The 16974-nt window shown below is 37.0% G+C and overlaps 1 protein-coding gene across 5 annotated transcripts; it reads right to left on the reverse strand.

Moving 5' to 3' along the window:
• Positions 1–307: 307 nt before the first annotated feature.
• Positions 308–16721, reverse strand: arl13b (ADP-ribosylation factor-like 13b). Of its 5 annotated transcripts, XR_010904747.1 has the most exons (12): positions 15982–16721; positions 10928–10998; positions 10582–10831; positions 9114–9219; positions 8724–8926; positions 6945–7059; positions 6696–6858; positions 6406–6525; positions 2176–2244; positions 1945–2022; positions 1607–1671; positions 308–1504 (listed from the first exon to the last, which is right to left on the reverse strand). XR_010904747.1 is itself a non-coding variant. In XM_067441399.1 (11 exons), exons 1-11 carry the CDS (start codon positions 16038–16040, stop codon positions 1463–1465), a joined length of 1263 nt encoding a protein of 420 aa, XP_067297500.1. In that variant the 5' UTR covers positions 16041–16721; the 3' UTR covers positions 308–1462. The 5 variants fall into 5 exon arrangements, 4 of the variants coding, with proteins under 4 accessions (XP_067297500.1, XP_067297503.1, XP_067297504.1 ...); XM_067441399.1 differs by lacking the exon at positions 1945–2022; XM_067441402.1 differs by having other exon boundaries at positions 308–1671.
• Between the last annotated feature and the right edge of the window lie 253 nt (positions 16722–16974).

The raw sequence follows: 16974 nt of genomic DNA on the forward strand, positions 1-16974 counted from the left end.
AAGCCTGATCATGGCATAATCTAAGACCTGTGAAACCATGCAGGCAATCTGTTAACATTTTAAACCTAGTTTAACCACTTTTTATTATTATTATTTAACTTTTACATTTTGTTACACATTCTGATTGCTCTACAGCACTTTGCCATGTAATATATATTGCATAGCTATCTCAGTATACTAATTTGTTAAACATTAAATGTAATAGACTTTCTTTTTGAATTTTAATATCGTCCATGCAAAAAAAAACGAACTACAAGTGCAGGCATCTTTCATTCTTTGTTGCCATTAATCAGACAGTAAGCATCTCCACAGTTCAGCTCTCTTTAATAGTAATTAACAAAACCATGGTGTAATTACGGCATATGCCAGCAGAGGGTGCCGCTAACAGTTGTGCAAAAATGTGTGCGTGTGTGTGTGTTTGTCAAACAGTTGTAATAACACAAATGAAAGATGTGTCATCGTGTCATGTGAGAGTTGAACATAAAGGAATAAACTTTCTCTTTCTTTAATTTGTCATCCATTTTAAATGTAAACTGGTTACAAAAGGCGCAGGTACTGAAAGCAAAGCAAACTGGATGATGGACAGAATTTCTCATCAACCAAATATTAGTGTGTAGGGTAAAATATATATTAAAAAAAAACATCCAACAAAAACGTAAATTATAAAAATTGCAATAGCATAAATAAATATGAAAACAGCGTTTACAGTATATGACATACATTAAAATATATATTTATATGGAGGTTGAGCATTGTTACACCAAGTGTAACACTTCATCACCTTTCAGAAGATGACAGATATGTTTCCCTCCCTAATAAAGCATGATGTATCATATGTGAGGAAAAATGCTGTTTCAAACTCAATGAGCTTGTACAAAACCTTGAAATGTTTCAAATCACATATAAAAACTTCACTTTCTCAAGATCTCTTAATCTGTTGCTGGTGCTATTTTTAGAGTATGAATGTCTTCCTCAAAATTAAGACAGCGTAGTGTATAAACTTATAGATGCTGAAAAAAAAAGAGATTTTCTGATATTTTAAAGGCAAACTGTGTCAATTAATTTATATGCACAAGAGCTTAAGATATGCACATGGACCATAAGAACATATTTGTACAATTTCAAGTACACAAATTTAAACTCTTTTATATATTTACATATTTTTCAGTTCTCTTAAAAAATAGGTCTGTAGTGTTTTCCACAAAAAAAAAAAAAAAAGTCTAAATTGAGTTAATACTGATTTTAAGTATTTTGATAAAACTAAACAAACGTCTCTACAGAAGTTAAAATATTGTACCTTTCTAAATGTGAGAACATTATAAGAATATGTCATACAGTGAATGTCTGTGTCCTTTCATCTCATAAACACTGGCCAGGAAACAGCTTCTGATGACCATCAGTCATTGGTTGCTTGAGTTCATGTGATCCATCTGGGTGTGCCGATTGGGTATCAGTTCCTCTCTTATGGGCAATTACATCTGCGTAGATTGCTACATTGCCCGTGCTTGAAGATAAGAACAAAACAATACTTTGATTGGTTGGGACTCTTAAGAATTGTGAACCACGAGGGGTGGGGGGGGAGGCAGAGGTAGTGTTAGGAAATTACATCATGAGTATCGCTGTTCGGCCTCTGCCTAATTGCTACAGGTGGAAGAGGTTTGCCATAGAAATCTGCCAATAAAAGAGAGTCATGGAAAAAGAAAATTAGGTTAGCAATGTCCGTTTTTTTAAATCAAGGATCAACTACATACTACTGACTATAAGGTTAAAACTACATAATGAAATTCCTAATCAAAATGTCACTGCCTGCTCAGAGGATATAGAACATTATATGCAGAATTCAAAATGTTTCCTGCAAGCGTCAGGAGAATAAATAACACACATTAATCACAGTGCAGGAAGCAAGTAGTTAAGGAGATTATGTTAGTAGCGTTTATTAGGTACAATATCAAGGTGGATGGTTGTGGCATTTCTGTTGGCTGATGACAGATGACTGTACAGGAAGGATGTGGCTGAGGCTTGCTGTGTGGATGGAGAGAAAACACAGCTTTAAAGACAGAATTATGGGAGACGCTTACATGGTTAGGAAACAGAATGAGGAAAAAAAGAATGTTAGTGATGCGCAGGCTGGCCGACATGCCGGAGATGGAAAAGATGCAATGAACCAACAATTACCAGAATGCCTTGAATCTCCAAGAGGCTCAAGCTTGGGAAGCCTAGAAACTTTAGGAGTAGCCCATCCAACTACAACCAAGAAAAAAGTCAAATGATTAGCTGTTAGGGTCATTAATATGAAGCAACAAAAGGGAAAAATAGGACAAATCAGTGGTTATTTTGTACACGGCATTTGACCATGAAAATGAATGCTTAGCAAATGATAGAAGAAAGTTTCTGACTTTCCGGAAGACTGTTGTAATGCTAGAAACAGATTCACCACTGAAATGTTTTTTTTTCTTTTCTTTTTTCTTAATCATAATGTCAAAACTCGATCTTCCAATGACAAGACAGACTTCTCTCTAGTGACATATGCTGGACTTAGGGATAGTTCATCCATAAATAAAGATTCTTTCTCTGAGCACAAAGGAAAATATTTGGAAGAATGTTTTCAACCAAGCAGATCTCGGCAGCCACTGACTACCATAGTGAAATACTATGGTACTTAATGGCTGCTGAGATCCGCTTAGTTACAAACATTCTTCCAAATATCTTCTTTTGTGTTCAGCAGAAGAAAGAAATTCAGTAAATTATTACAATAAATAGCAAGCTGATATTCAAATCTGCAATCCAATTAAAAACCCACTAATTTTTTATCCTTTTTAATAATCCATTTCTCTCTGATGTATGCCACAATACAGAAAAAAGCTATGCTGTTTAAAAACAAAGATGTGTGCCGAATGCAAACCATTTGGATTTGTGCGGAATCAGAGAGGTGCATGAGCTTGTTATAGTGCATGCCGGTAGCTTCAGTTTTGCTTTAAATAAATATTTCTAGGCTTGGCATTTATAAAAATTAAAAATAACATTAAAAAAATGTTGTTTAAAATGAATTCCTGTAATTAATGTTTCTTTTATCCTCCTATTTTTAATTCCTGTTCTGTTCTGAATACCGTAAATATTGTTCTGAATATTGTGGAGTGAAGGGAACCAAAAACATGACTATAGGAATTATAATGTTCGAAAACATTTGATTCATTTGATCAGTGTTTTACATAATTTCTCAACGCAAATAAAAAAATGTGACCAATTTTTTTCTTTCAACAATGCAATTTTGACCTGGTGCGACTTATAGCCAGGTGTGACTTATTCCCCTCCTTTCTATTTGCTAGTTTTTGGTTTTTTTTACATGCATGTGCACTTTAGAAGTATCTGAAATATTTTTAAAAGGTTCAATACACAGATGTATTTGAAGAAATTCTACAGTGGGATGCTTGTGTCCAAGATAAGTTGTTATGCAAATGGAAATGCTTGAATTATAAGAATATAACAGTAGCATGTAAGGTATGTATGTACTGTATGTACACTCCTGAACAAAATCTTAAGACCAGGGGATGCATTACAAGTTTTACACATTTTGCATTAGTGGATCATAACCGGGTTGTAAGTGCTGCTTCAAAATGCCAAAAGAAGAAACAGGAGCAAGAGACAAAAAATAGAGAGTAGGCAATTTATTGAAAACTACATTTAAACTCAAACAGGACGTTCATCAGCTGATCAAAAGTTTAAGACCATAGCCCAAAAATAAACGCACAACATTACTAAAAGTGTCAAAAAAGGACTCAGTAGTGAGTAGCCCCACCATTCTTGTTGATCACTTCAAAAACTCGTTTCGGCATGCTTGATGCGACTGTTTCCAGGAGGCTGAAGGGAACGTTGCTCCATGTGGTGAAGATGGTTTCACGAAGGGCATCCACGGTCTGGAACTGACGTCCATTTTTGTAAACTTCCCTTGCCATCCATCCCCAAATGTTCTCAATGGGATTTAGATCAGGGGAACACGCAGGATGGTCCAAAAGAGCAATGTTATTCTCCTGGAAGAAGTCCTTCTTTAGGCCGGCTTTGTGAATTGCAGCGTTGTCCTGTTGAAAGACCCACTCATTACCGCACAGACGGAGGCCCGCTGCAACAGATCCACATAGCCAGTCGCCGTTTGACGCCCCTGCACAACCTGAAGCTCTATTTTCCCATTGAAGGAAAAAGCACCCCAGATCATGATGGAGCCTCCGCCACTGTGCCTCGTAGAAAACATCTCAGGTGGGATCTCCTTGTCATGCCAGTAACATTGGAGGCCATCAGGGCCGCCCAGGTTAATTTTTTTCTTGCCAGAGAATAAAACTTTCTTCCACTTTTCAGTGTCCCATGTTTGGTGCTCTCTTGCATAATTGTAAACGGGCAAGTTTTTGTCGTGGGAGGAGACGTGGCCTTTGAAGACGTTTTTTGTTCTTGAAGCCCTTCTCTAGCAGATGACGTCTTATGGTTATTGGGCTGCAGTCAGCATTAGTAAGGGTCTTAATTTGGGTTGAGGATCGACCTGTGTCTTCACGGACAACCTGTCGGATCCTGCGGCTCAGTGCAGGTGAAATCTTTTTGGGTCTACCACTTGACTTTTTAGAAATGTAAAATGACTGTCTTACTGCGTCCAACCTCAGCAGCGATGGCGCGTTGCGAAAGGCCTTGCTTGTGCAGCTCAACAATCCTGCCACGTTCAAAGAGAGAAAGCCTTTTTTCCTTTGCCATCAGGAGATCATGACAGTATGACTGCTTGAAGGACAATGCCATGAAAGCCATATTTTTGTGCAGATTTGACCTTTTTATGGCTATGGTCTTAAACTTTTGATCAGCTGATGAACGGCCTTTGAGTTTAAGGGTGCTTTCACACCTACCTTGTTTGGTCCGGATTTTCGGACTTTTCAGTTTGGTACGAACAAAAATTACAGGTGTGAAACCTCCCTCGGACCATGGTCCGGACCAAACAGACGAAATTTGGTCCGACGAAAAGAGGTAGTCTCGGTCCGGACCAAACAGAACAAAGGTTCGGTTCGTTTCTTGTGTGAAAGCATTTTCTGTATAGTTCGGACTTTCAGACCATTTACAGGAAGTTCTGGTGTAGGATTAGTGAAAAAACACAGATTAAACTCACAGCACATGCAGTGATGGAGCGCGCAGCATTTTAACCAGAACCGCTTGTGTAGTCATGTCAGCTCGCGTAAACAGCGTGCTCTGCTTGACTATATGAGTTTCGGTTTATTTATGAGACCGCTCCAGTTCATGTGCAACGCAAATGATCACTCCGTCACGGGATGGTATATTATTTATTTAAGCTTATTTATTAAATTCAGGCAAACGATGAAACATTTATTAAAATTAAGATACAAAATAAAGCTTTCTACAAAACAAATCTTAATGAAGTGGTCAAAATTATTTCTGACTCGATGTCTTTGACATATATTGCACATCTGTGCACGTTTCATAATCAATATAGCCTAGATGAAATTTAAAAATAACATTATAATATTTAAACATAACTATAAAATAAAATACATTGTTTGGCTAAAAAGCCTATCTTCTAGGAGCTCCTCCTTTCATGTCGGCGCCGATAAAATGTTTGCACAACGAGGACGTTTATTTGGTGAATTTGCCTCGATTATAGTTGGTGCTGCAGATAGTAATGCCATAATATTAACAGTATTAGCAACGATGCGTCTGTTCATTCATTCTTGTCAAAGTTAGCCGCTGAATTGACAACACACTGATGTCAGACGCACGTCGCCAACAAACCAATCAATGTTAAGATGCAGCCCACATAGATGATGACGACAGGACGCCAGTGCGTCATGTAAAGTTCTTTTGTGTGCTAACATAACTGCAATGTGAAAGCAAACCAAAAAGAACCAAATTTCCAAACACAAACTTTGGTTCGGACCTTGGTGCGGACTTTCAGGTGTGAAAACGCCCTAAATGTAGTTTTCAATAAATTGCCTACTCTCTATTTTTTGTCTCTTGCTCCTGTTTCTTCTTTTGGCATTTTGAAGCAGCACTTACAACCCGGTTATGATCCACAAGTGAGAAATGTGTAAAACTTACAATGCATCCCCTGGTCTTAAGATTTTGTTCAGGAGTGTATGTCTTGGTGGAAACCTCTCAACCGCAATTAAAAGAACAAGCACTTTGCATGGCACTTTGATTTCTCAAAGCACTTGGAATGGCAACCTGACCATATGAAACATTCTTATGGCATTCTTTGAAATGTTTAATATAAAATGCTCCTATGCTTGCGTTGTACACTTTACCCTCTAGTCTCAGAAATGTTTTCAAATGTTTTTCCCTCCATAGAAATGTATCGATTGTATCAATTAGTCTGTCATTAATTATATATCTGAGAAACTAGTGTAAGAGAGGCATTCTTACCTGGTAGGAGAGGAGGGGTAGGGCTTTTGGCTGTTGCTTCTTCCACTCTAAGAGGGTCAACTCTATGCTTGCGTTTCAACCGTAATTTCCTAGTTTTCTTTTTGGCCTGGTCCACTGCTCCTGATTAAAGGAGAGAGAGACATTGAAAACACAACAGAGGCAAATACGTTCTTCGTGTGTCATAATAGCAAATTTCAAATATTTGAAATGAACTGACAATATAAAAATAAACCTGTATTCATTTATTACTCTCAGCATAAGGGAGACTTTTGAGAAATTAGAGGTCCTACCTGATTCCGTACTCTCCGGGGTCTGTCTCTCGCTCTCTTCATCCTCCTCCTCTTCCTCCTCCTCCTGCTCATCTTGAAAGGCTGTTTGTTCTTGCACACTGTTCTGCTTGCCATCTTCTCTGTGTCTTTGCATCTCGTGCTCTTTGTTTAGTTTGTCTTCAAACTGGGATTTTTGTATAAAGTGAGTATTTTCGCATCTTAAGGATTTCATCCAACTTGTGTATTAAAAGAAACAACATGGCAACTGACCTCAGAAACAACGTTGTTTATTGGCTGGAAAGGGTTGGGCATGTTGACCTCATCAAGCTCATCGTCTTTCAGCGTCCTTCCTTCTCGCTCTGCCTCCTCTCTCTCCTGCCTGTCTCTGTTAGTGCAAAACATGTTTGCAACACTTTAAAATCAAAGAAGCACACGTAGGAGACATTTTCTTCAGTATTGTGATATACATTGGAGTGTAACGGATTATCATAATACAAAAGATTGTGGTCAGAGAGGCTGCAAACATTATCGGCAATGGGTGTTCCCCAGGGTTCTGTCCTAGGCACCCTTTTATTCTCTATTTTACAAACAGTTCTACAGTCTTACGCAGTTTGAACTCAATTTGCTATTTGTGCTGTAAATGAAGTTTTGATGGACCTGAAAGCAATAAGATGGCAGATAATTTCAAATGGTGGTGTTAAGTACGATGCTCTTTTTTCAAATAACAGCGAGAATGTAGGGTGGGGGCTTGGTTCTATCCATTGGCTGTCGCTTTTCTAGCATCAGGCTAGTGCGATCCACTGTCGGCCAGTAGCCCTGCAGTACTTCCCTAAAACCCACCCTTAACATGCCTCCACAGAACAATATCACACAACCCCACTAACAAAACATTACCATTTTTATTTAAAATATACTACACTCAAAAGGTTGTATCGGCGCTACTTATTTGTAAAATGTAAGAACCCTTTTGGCACTTAAAAAGGGTTCTATATAGAACCTTTTAGGGATTCCAAATACGTAGCGCCGATAGAACCTTTTCTTCTAAGAGAAGACTCTGTACTACATCATATTTTAAGTCATATTTCTTTATAAAGAATGAGCATTCCTATACATTTTCCAAGAAAGTATGCAATCTGGGGATGCTTAAGTAATGTTTCCCATCTCATTGTTATCCCTTCAGTCAGAGCAACAGAGGGAGCTCACAGACAGAAAACTGGAGTATGAGTTATATGATTTAACCAGAGTATATGTCATTTATGACATCCGCAGATGTGATATGACATCCGGTATCAACAAAGGAACAGGGAAGAGACAGATGAAACATGAAACCAAAGAAACACACGATTATAATCATATATGCTTTGTCTAAGTTCTTTAAGCTGTCTCAGGTATTTTCTATATATGTATGGCAATGGTTAACAAAAGTAGCTTTTAGCATCACGTTTAAATATATTTCTGCCTCACACTGTGATCAGAATCTCCATCAGATCTCAATCGGAAGTCAATTTACACACTCGCTGGTGTCTGAAATTAAGTTTTGAGCTGAAAATTTTTATAATCTCTAAAATGTTTAGGTTAGCCGTTATGAAAACATGGGAAACGAGCAGCGGTTTCGACTCTAAAACTCTAACTGCTCAAGCCCCTCTTGGCCCACTTGGGAACAAGGTATTTGGTGGGCCAAAAAACAAGCCGTGTAAGTTACAGTGGAAACGTGACTGGCCCTAGCAGGCACTAGCTCGCTCCCTTTTGACCCGAAAAATTCTGGCATGTCACCAGAGAGAAGTCTGTCACTTGCATGGAAGATTACATGGATTAATCATTCGCAATAAAATGTATAACATGCATTTACTAAACAGGGTACATTTTCATTTCATGCTGTTACTAAGGGTACATATTTGAATATAAAAGCAAATAAAACCAGTTTAGTATGAACTCATCTCTAAACTCAAATATATTGTTTCAAACTATTCTTATTGACTATTCCTGACATATCTGAAAAAGAGGGATCTGGATGACAATCTGTATGAAAAGTCTTGTTAGCTCACTGACCTCTCCTCTCTGATCCGCCGAACTCTCTCTGCTCTTTCCTTCTTGTCTTGTTCTTCCTGAGCCTTTTGCTCTGCTGTATCTTTTTGCACACGCTCTGAAATTGCCTCGTAGTCCTTGGCAATGTTATTCAGGAGCCAGTTAAGACCATTCTTGATGGATTTGTCAACCTTCTTGCCATAACCCAACACAGCAGAACAGGGCTCCTAGGATAAGAAGGAAACCACATTTAGTTTAGTTTTATATGATTGTTTTGCAGCATTTCTTTTAAGTAATTTGATGATTTAAAAATGTAACAATTTCAAAGCAAATTTCACCACTCATTATCTCCACATTAGTTGCAAATCACAAACTGGTCTCTGATTAATATAAACTCTATATATATTTACTCACAATCTGACAGAGGCATTTATTCTCGTTGACAAGCTTCTCTAATGACAAGGTCTCGATGATATCAGCTTCAGCCAGTGCCCCATCTTGGTCCTGTTTATTAGCCAGTCTGAAAGTCAATCAAAAGAATATAACCTGGTCACTAGGTGTACAGGTTACTAGGTAAGCTGTCACAAACAAATGACCTGAGGTCTGCACTTGAGGTGGACTGAATAATTAGCCGTGTGTTATACAGCACTCTTGACTTATTAGCACACTTAGGCTATATTTAGTCAAGGACTTCATCTGCTGCTCCCTCCCTTAGTTAACTGGACCCACTGCAGCTTGTCCAATGTTCCAACTGATATGATGTATAGCACACCGCCATGTTCCACTTGGCAGGAATTATGTGAGAATGCTCTTCACTGATTACAGCTCGGCATTCATCAAACCCTCCAGGCGCATCAGCAAACTCAAGGTCTTGGCTCTGAACACCTTCCTCTTTCTGACAGGCAGGCATGGGAGGTGAAGGAGGGCTGCAATTATTTAAAAATGGGTGTTCACCAGGGTTCTGTTCTGAGCTCTCTTCTATTTTCCCATTTACACACACAGCTGGGTCTGATAAACAAGAGCTACGAGATAGTAAAGAATCGACATGGTGGTGTTGGTATAATTACCAAATACCAGCAAGAACAAGAAGCCATTCGAAGGATTCACTTGAACCACACACACTGACAGCTTGTTTAAGATCACATCAATACCTATATTATCTCAGGCACTAAGGGAAATTGAGGATGGGCCCCCAGGTGCAGAGATCTTTTACAGGTATCATTGAAATCATTCTGTCAGGTAGTATTACTGTCAGGGGAGCTGGGCCATGTAAAATTGTAGAGGCGTGCACAGGGTGGTGTTGTGCGCTGAATGAATCAATGAGGATGTGCTTCCCAAAATGCAATCTTCATAAGGCAGAATAGCACTAAAGCAAAAAATAAATAGACCCACTTTTCACCTTTTGTCCTAGGCAGTGGAGCTTTGCCCAATATCAGCATAAATTCCTACTATTTACTGGTGTAAATGCATTAAAGTAACTTGCAATTATCATTGAAAACCAGCAATAATTACTTTCTTTTTGAATACATAATGTGATACCTGAATGTCACATTCACATTTGGCAGCAGTGATGCCTGATAATTGGATTAAACCTTTTTTTTTTTAAGATTGTTTGGTCAGCACACCTTTATAGCTTTACTGGGTGATTGCCAATAAAGGTTATTATGCAACAAACCAATTAGAACACATTTTAAAGATGGTTCATACACAGATCATTGAAGGGCACCACATATTTTCTTAGATTTTCTGTATATTGTGCTGCTATTTATGTGTGCTATACAGTGCCTTATGTCTTGATTCTATTGACAGCCATCTCATCTTCCACATTTGATAATCTCTATTGTCTACTTATACCGGTATTCCAAACATTCTGAAAACTCACACTAATACAGGTTTGCCTGCAATACGAGGGTGCCGGAGAACCTCAGCCATTGTGTCTCTGGTTTCGTGGATCCTCTGGACATCACTGGAGTCCACAACAAACACCACTCCATAAGACTCAGAATAGTAGTTTTTCCAAATGCCGCGGATGCGTTTACCGCCACCCAGGTCAAAGATTGTGACCTCAAACTTCCCCTGCTTCAGGTCCACCTTTGAGAAGCCCACTGTAGGTGCTACATCTAAAGGACTTTCTATGACAGAAATATACACATTATGAGAATGATTCTGGATCTTGAAAACAAAAAACATAAAAAAATATTTAAGAAAATATTACGGTGAAGATTTACCTCCCTGTATTCCTCTGACTGTAGCGGTTTTTCCAGCATTGTCAAGTCCAACCATTACTAATGTCACCTTCCTGCAAGAACACAAATACAGCATCACTTTATTATGCATCACTCGCAGACCTCCCAAGTTCAAAACGGCCCTTTTAACAATAAATATTTTTCTGTAAAATGCTTTGAAACACCCCTGAGCCAAATAAAGGTTTTGAAAAACCTTTATATTACAGTGTTGTTATTACATGTGTTACATACTTACCATAGCAATAATAGTAAATGATGCATTATTACATGCAACTAACCCTCAACCAAACCCTAACCCAACCCTAATCCTACAGTAAGAACAGGTAAATGTAATTATTAAAAAAATACAATGAGGTTTTAACAATAAAGTAATAAACGTTTTTGGGGAGTTGCACCACATGTCATTTTATTTAAACTAACCGTGTCTAAAAGATTAGCTTAAGCTCTACAGGGGTCTTCTCTATTACAAAATTGTCTGTAGTGCCACTGAAGCTAGATCTGTCTCTGTCAAAAAGAGAACACTTATCTGGTTATCATCATCTTTTGTATAAATTTTTACTGTTTTAATTATCCTTGTATTTAAAGGTCCCATGGCATGGATTTTTTTAAATTATTTTATAATGTTTCCTGAGGTATACTTATATTGTTAGTATGGTTTTTACATCAAAAAATGTCATAATTTAGAAATAAAAGGCATTTTTTTCTCTACTGATATTAGCCCTCTGTCTTGAATGCTCTGTTTCAAGGGGCGTGTCTGCTGTGAGACTTCAGTGAAAACACCCACTGTAGTGATTGGCTGACATCTTTGCATTTGAAATGAGATTACTTGTGGAGGAGGTGTGGTTTAGTGAGGCGATGAGAGCTCTGAATAAACACGAGTGAAAATTGCAACGTTATTTCTCTGACAAAATGCTTTCACCACAGCTAACAGCAAACACGACATCAACATGAATACAGTAAGAGCTTCTGTTGAGCATAACAGCGTCATTCAAACGGCAGTTTGGACAAGTGTGCACTGCAGATATACGTGCGATTGCGATCCAAACATTATAAAGAGGGTTCTTTGATCGCTCTCTGTAGTTTATCCAAAGTCATGGGGGTTTTATGCAGTCATGGGAGCACTGAAGCTATTTTTTCAAATATTCATAAGAAATATGTGGTGGCGGTATCAAATTTTCATGTTGCGATTAATTGCTGAAGCTTTTATCACGGTATACAGTATTATCACAGTATAAAACTAAATAAAGTGTTGTGATAGAACAGGATTAATAACTTTCTTATAATAAAAAGAACCAAACATTTAAATACAATAAAGCAATACACAGAAATGTATAAAGTAAACAAGTGTCTAAAACAGATTAAAGTGCAAAGGAATTATAAAGAACAATAGGTAACACTTTACAATAAGGTCTCACTTGTTAATGCATTAACAAAGAGCTACATTTTTACAGAAGTTATTCTTCTTTGATAATGTTAGTTAAAAAAAAAAAAAAGCAATGTTGGTAAGTGTTAGCTCAGGTCCATTAAATGAAGTTACAACTTAATTTTAATAATGTGTTTTTAAATGCTGAAATTTACATTTAACTAAGATTAATAAATGCTTTAGAAGTCTTTTTATTGTCAGTATGTCAATGAATGAATTAACGTTAAATAACTGAGCCTTATGATAAAGTGTGTGACTAAACAACGAAGAATAAACACATAAGAGGTGCATTCAAGTCATTGAAAAATAATAAAGGCAGCTTTAAACTTTTTGACATTAAAAAACTTGACAGTAAGTTATGAATTCACCCACAGCTGTGAGCTAAGACAAGCTAAGCCTGTACGTATAGCATCATCTCCGGACTGGCAAAAGCACACAGGGATAAAGAAGACGATTCAGATTACCACACACAAAAAAATACAAAGTAAATACAACGTGGCCTTTTCCGACACTAATGACGTCAAAAATATTAATTCAATGATAAGCTGTCAGGGGCTGTAGTCACAGCTGTTTAAACTACATGGCTTCCAGTGGAGGCTTAAGAGGCATAAAAAGACATCTGTGGAGTAACACAAATATCCTGAACGGACATGGGATTTCTGCTCACCATCACCACCCTATGCTTGATTCTGAAGAAATGCCAGACAAACACATGGGCCATGCGGCATAAGCAAACCTCGCAGCCAGCACTGATGCACACACAGATGAAAGCTAAAGTCCTTAGCCACCAAACACACACACAAACAGATACTTAACTGCGGCACTTGCGCCGCAGGGACATCAAGCGCACTATCCAGGTGACAGTTCTCTGCAACCAGGAGGCCTTCATCAGACTGGGAACAGATCAAGATGACAGCTACCTTTCCCTTGACTTCGGTTGCTTTTGTCAATACACACACTTAGAGAATTACATACTCTCTCTCTCTCTCTCTCTCTCTCTCTCTCTCTCTCTCGTTCAGCTTCTGGTCAGCTCTGTATCTGAGGGATTAGCTGGGGATTTCTACTTAGCCCAACAAGATCAGTGGAAGGGTGCTAGAGGACACACTAAGTTCAGCCATTGAAATTAAGAAATTAACTTAGACCATTGGTGGTCAGTGGAGTAAGAGTCTCTATAAAATCACTGGCAAGTTTAGGGCCAGACATCTCCACTTTAAACAGACTTTTACCCAGATTTAGGTTTATTAAGCATATTTAAAGGCACAGCAGGTGATGTGAGTAATCAGATATTTATCACTTGGATTTAAGCCTATGCCTGATGATAGTGAGTCATGTTCAAACACGTATAGTGACCAGTGAGAGGTGCATGTAGGGCCTCTAACCAACAGCGTCTGTATGAAACTTAAATACTGAAATCGAAAATGACACAAGGATTAATTCAACCTTATGACAAAAGATGAATCTACTGTGTGGAAAACACACAAAAAAAACTTGTCTCCTGCCAAACAGTTTTGTTAATGTAATTTAAAACTATTAAAACTTATTTTAATTAACTAAAATAAAGCTTAAATAAAACATAAATACTACATGAAAAAAAGAAATGTTGCCGACACAAAGCTTGAATCAAGTATTAAATCACAAAAGGATATAGTTAAAGACAAAACACAAACAGGGCTTTCAAGCACTGTCACTATCATACCTTTTTTTAACCATGATTTACAGAAGACACCCACTAAATATAATTCAGTGTAACAAAATGGATGTATCATAAAATCTTATAAGGAATATTTTAGAGCTGTTAAACGAATAATCGCGATTAATCCCATCCAAAATAAAAGTTTGTGTTTACATAATATATCTATGTGTACGGTGTATAATTATTATATTTGAATACACATGCATACATTATATTTAAAAGTGCATCATGCAAAACAATTCAGGAAAATATCCAAAAACCACTAGGCCAGTGTTGTATATTTTGTTCAGTTGAGTACTTACAATATTCCAAATGTTTACAACTATTTGTAAATCGTGATAAAATTGCCTTTGTAAGCAAGAAACCGGGACATGTGAGGGAGTCCCTGTCATTTGCGTCATATCTGCGTTACCCTCGGTTTCTCGGTTTCATTTTGCATAAAGCTTTACTCCTACTGCAACATGTCACAGCAGCCGAGTAAAATCATTACATAATTTTCAACAAACTTAAATGTATCTAATATGATAAACAGAGCTGTTTGACTTCATACCATAGATAGACCGTAAAAAAATACCGCTTCATACTCATGACCGAAAAAGCGTAATGGCGCCAGCGACTGTGGCATAATAAAAGTCCCGCTGGTTGAGAGGCGTGTGTTGTGTTCATCTTATTAACAGATATATAATTTATATTATAAATACATATTAACAAAAAATCTTAAATATACACATGCATGTGTGTATTTATATAATTATACACAGCACACACATATATTATGCAAACACAAACTTTTATTTTGAAAGCAGCGATTAATCTTTATACTTTGTCACTATCCTTCAAACCACTAGGCTTTACCTATTTGTCACAATACGTTTTTGCATTGCAAGGAAGTGAAAATCATTTAAAATATAATACAATTTAGTTCACCTAGCCTATTCCTTTATATATTTTAATAATGACAGGTCAGAATAAGTATATTGTTTAATTTTGTCTGACTTTTCTGACTCTTTTCCTTGCTAAAGGTCTGTTCACACCAAGTATAATAGCTATAATTTAAAAAAAACAATCATTCTAAATAAAAAAGAACAGTAGACTCCACACCAAAAGTATAATGATAACAACACAGAGAAACAATATCATGGAATCACTTTCATGGCGTTTTTATTTATTTATTTGAATGAACCAATTATATGGTTGCTGTTATAGTTACGATTATTATAAATAATTATCATAATAGTTATTTGGTCTTGGTGTGAATGGGTTTTATGAGTGCTGCCCTAGCTACTGTGTCTGCATTTACTTTTTGGCTTAACACTGTTAAAATTAACAGTGTCTTTTAACTATCTTTGTTCGTGGGCATCTAAAATGAATCAACAACAAATTAAACAATACAAAAATGAATTAAAATATGAATATTTGTTAAGTTTAACACATATTTGTCCATGCTAAACATTTCACATTTATACAGTGATACTGTCATTCAGTGACAGTGACACTTTGGCGTAACGGAATTTGCATTAAACTGAATGGGGAAAAAGGTAACTTATATAAGAAAATGCCAAGAAAACATATTTTTTAAATTGGTATTTTATGTTTATTTGAAAATGTAATGGCAAAATCAAAGATCGGACCATTACACTGAATGACAATTTTACACTTTGTAACATTTCCGCCATATGTTGACATTTTATTTTAACAAAAGCTATTTGAAATATTAAAGCAGACATTTGAATTTAACATGCTTTTTATGTATAAAATGATTTTTGTGTGTGGTTTACGTATCCAAATACAAATTGGGAACATTGTACAAATATAGATAACATATACACATTATACGAATTGACAGATCTGCTCAGAAAACTAAATAGTAAATATATATTGTCTCTGACTCAGGCAATGATCAAAGTTGTGGACACTCACCTTGCAGGTTCTCTCCATCGTTTCAACCAGTTGCAGCAGTTCGCCATCAGATTGAACATTTCACCCCGAATGCTCGAACTGGGATTTTTTATTTCATGACAGCCGTTTTGGCAGATTACTAAAGCTCCTGGCTAATTTCTTTCCTTCGTGTTTTTTAATCAAACCGTTATTTGCTAGCACCCTTTTATTTGCCTATCTGGAACTCTTGATTTGAGAAAAGACATGTTGTGTCATTCTAGCAGTGAATAAGGGTAAAACAACCTAAAGATGACAAACTAGGATGCGTTGTCTAATTATTAAATCACTAGCAAAACTGACTATAGTGTTTAGTTTCATTTTGCTCACTGCCCGAATCAATGCACCCTCACTGAAGGCTAACCAGTTAGCTACTGCTTACGATCCAAGAAAACTATTGAATTACATTATGTCTTACATTTTATGTCTAAAATGACATTCTAATTAGACATTATTATACATACTGTTTCAAAGACGCCCCAGTGAATACTTTACTCATTTGTACACCGTTTTTCACTAACAAATGTAATGGAATAACTGTGAGCTTGCTAGCAGTCCGCTTTGTTGACCAAGCTGAATCTGGCTGCTATGGCTGCAGCCACGATCTCGTCGAGAGTCGGGGTTGCCAAGTGTTTAAACATTTTATGATAATGTAAACTATATAAAGCATAAGTAAAGACAAACTTTCTTTTTTAGCTTTTAACATGCGTTTGTACAATTACAGCTTCATTTTTTTTTTTTTTACACGGAAACCCTTATGATAAGAGTGTCGATCAAAGTGGTCGAAAAAATAACAGTCTGAAAAAAGTTGACTTGGCAACACTATACGAGTACCGTTATCTAAAAAGTACACAGCGCCTCCCGTGGACGGAGACATCAAACTGTAGGTAATTTTCACCACATAACATACACGGGCAAATCAAGTGTGATGACAAAATTCTGTTTTCGAGACAAAGTAATATATACCGTTTTCTCTGG

Source organism: Pseudorasbora parva, chromosome 4 (assembly GCF_024679245.1).
Source record: "Pseudorasbora parva isolate DD20220531a chromosome 4, ASM2467924v1, whole genome shotgun sequence".
NCBI classification, from domain to species: domain Eukaryota; kingdom Metazoa; phylum Chordata; class Actinopteri; order Cypriniformes; family Gobionidae; genus Pseudorasbora; species Pseudorasbora parva.

Excerpts from the sequence above, each read along its gene's own strand:
- arl13b (XM_067441399.1), bottom strand. The coding sequence starts at position 16,040 with ATGTTCAATCTGATGGCGAACTGCTGCAACTGGTTGAAACGATGGAGA. Across the intron at positions 8,927-9,113 it reads ATAAATGCCTCTGTCAGATT|GAGCCCTGTTCTGCTGTGTT; the intron begins GTGAGTAAATAT and ends TTCTTATCCTAG. Across the intron at positions 1,505-1,606 it reads CGAACAGCGATACTCATGAT|CACGGGCAATGTAGCAATCT; the intron begins GTAATTTCCTAA and ends CTTATCTTCAAG.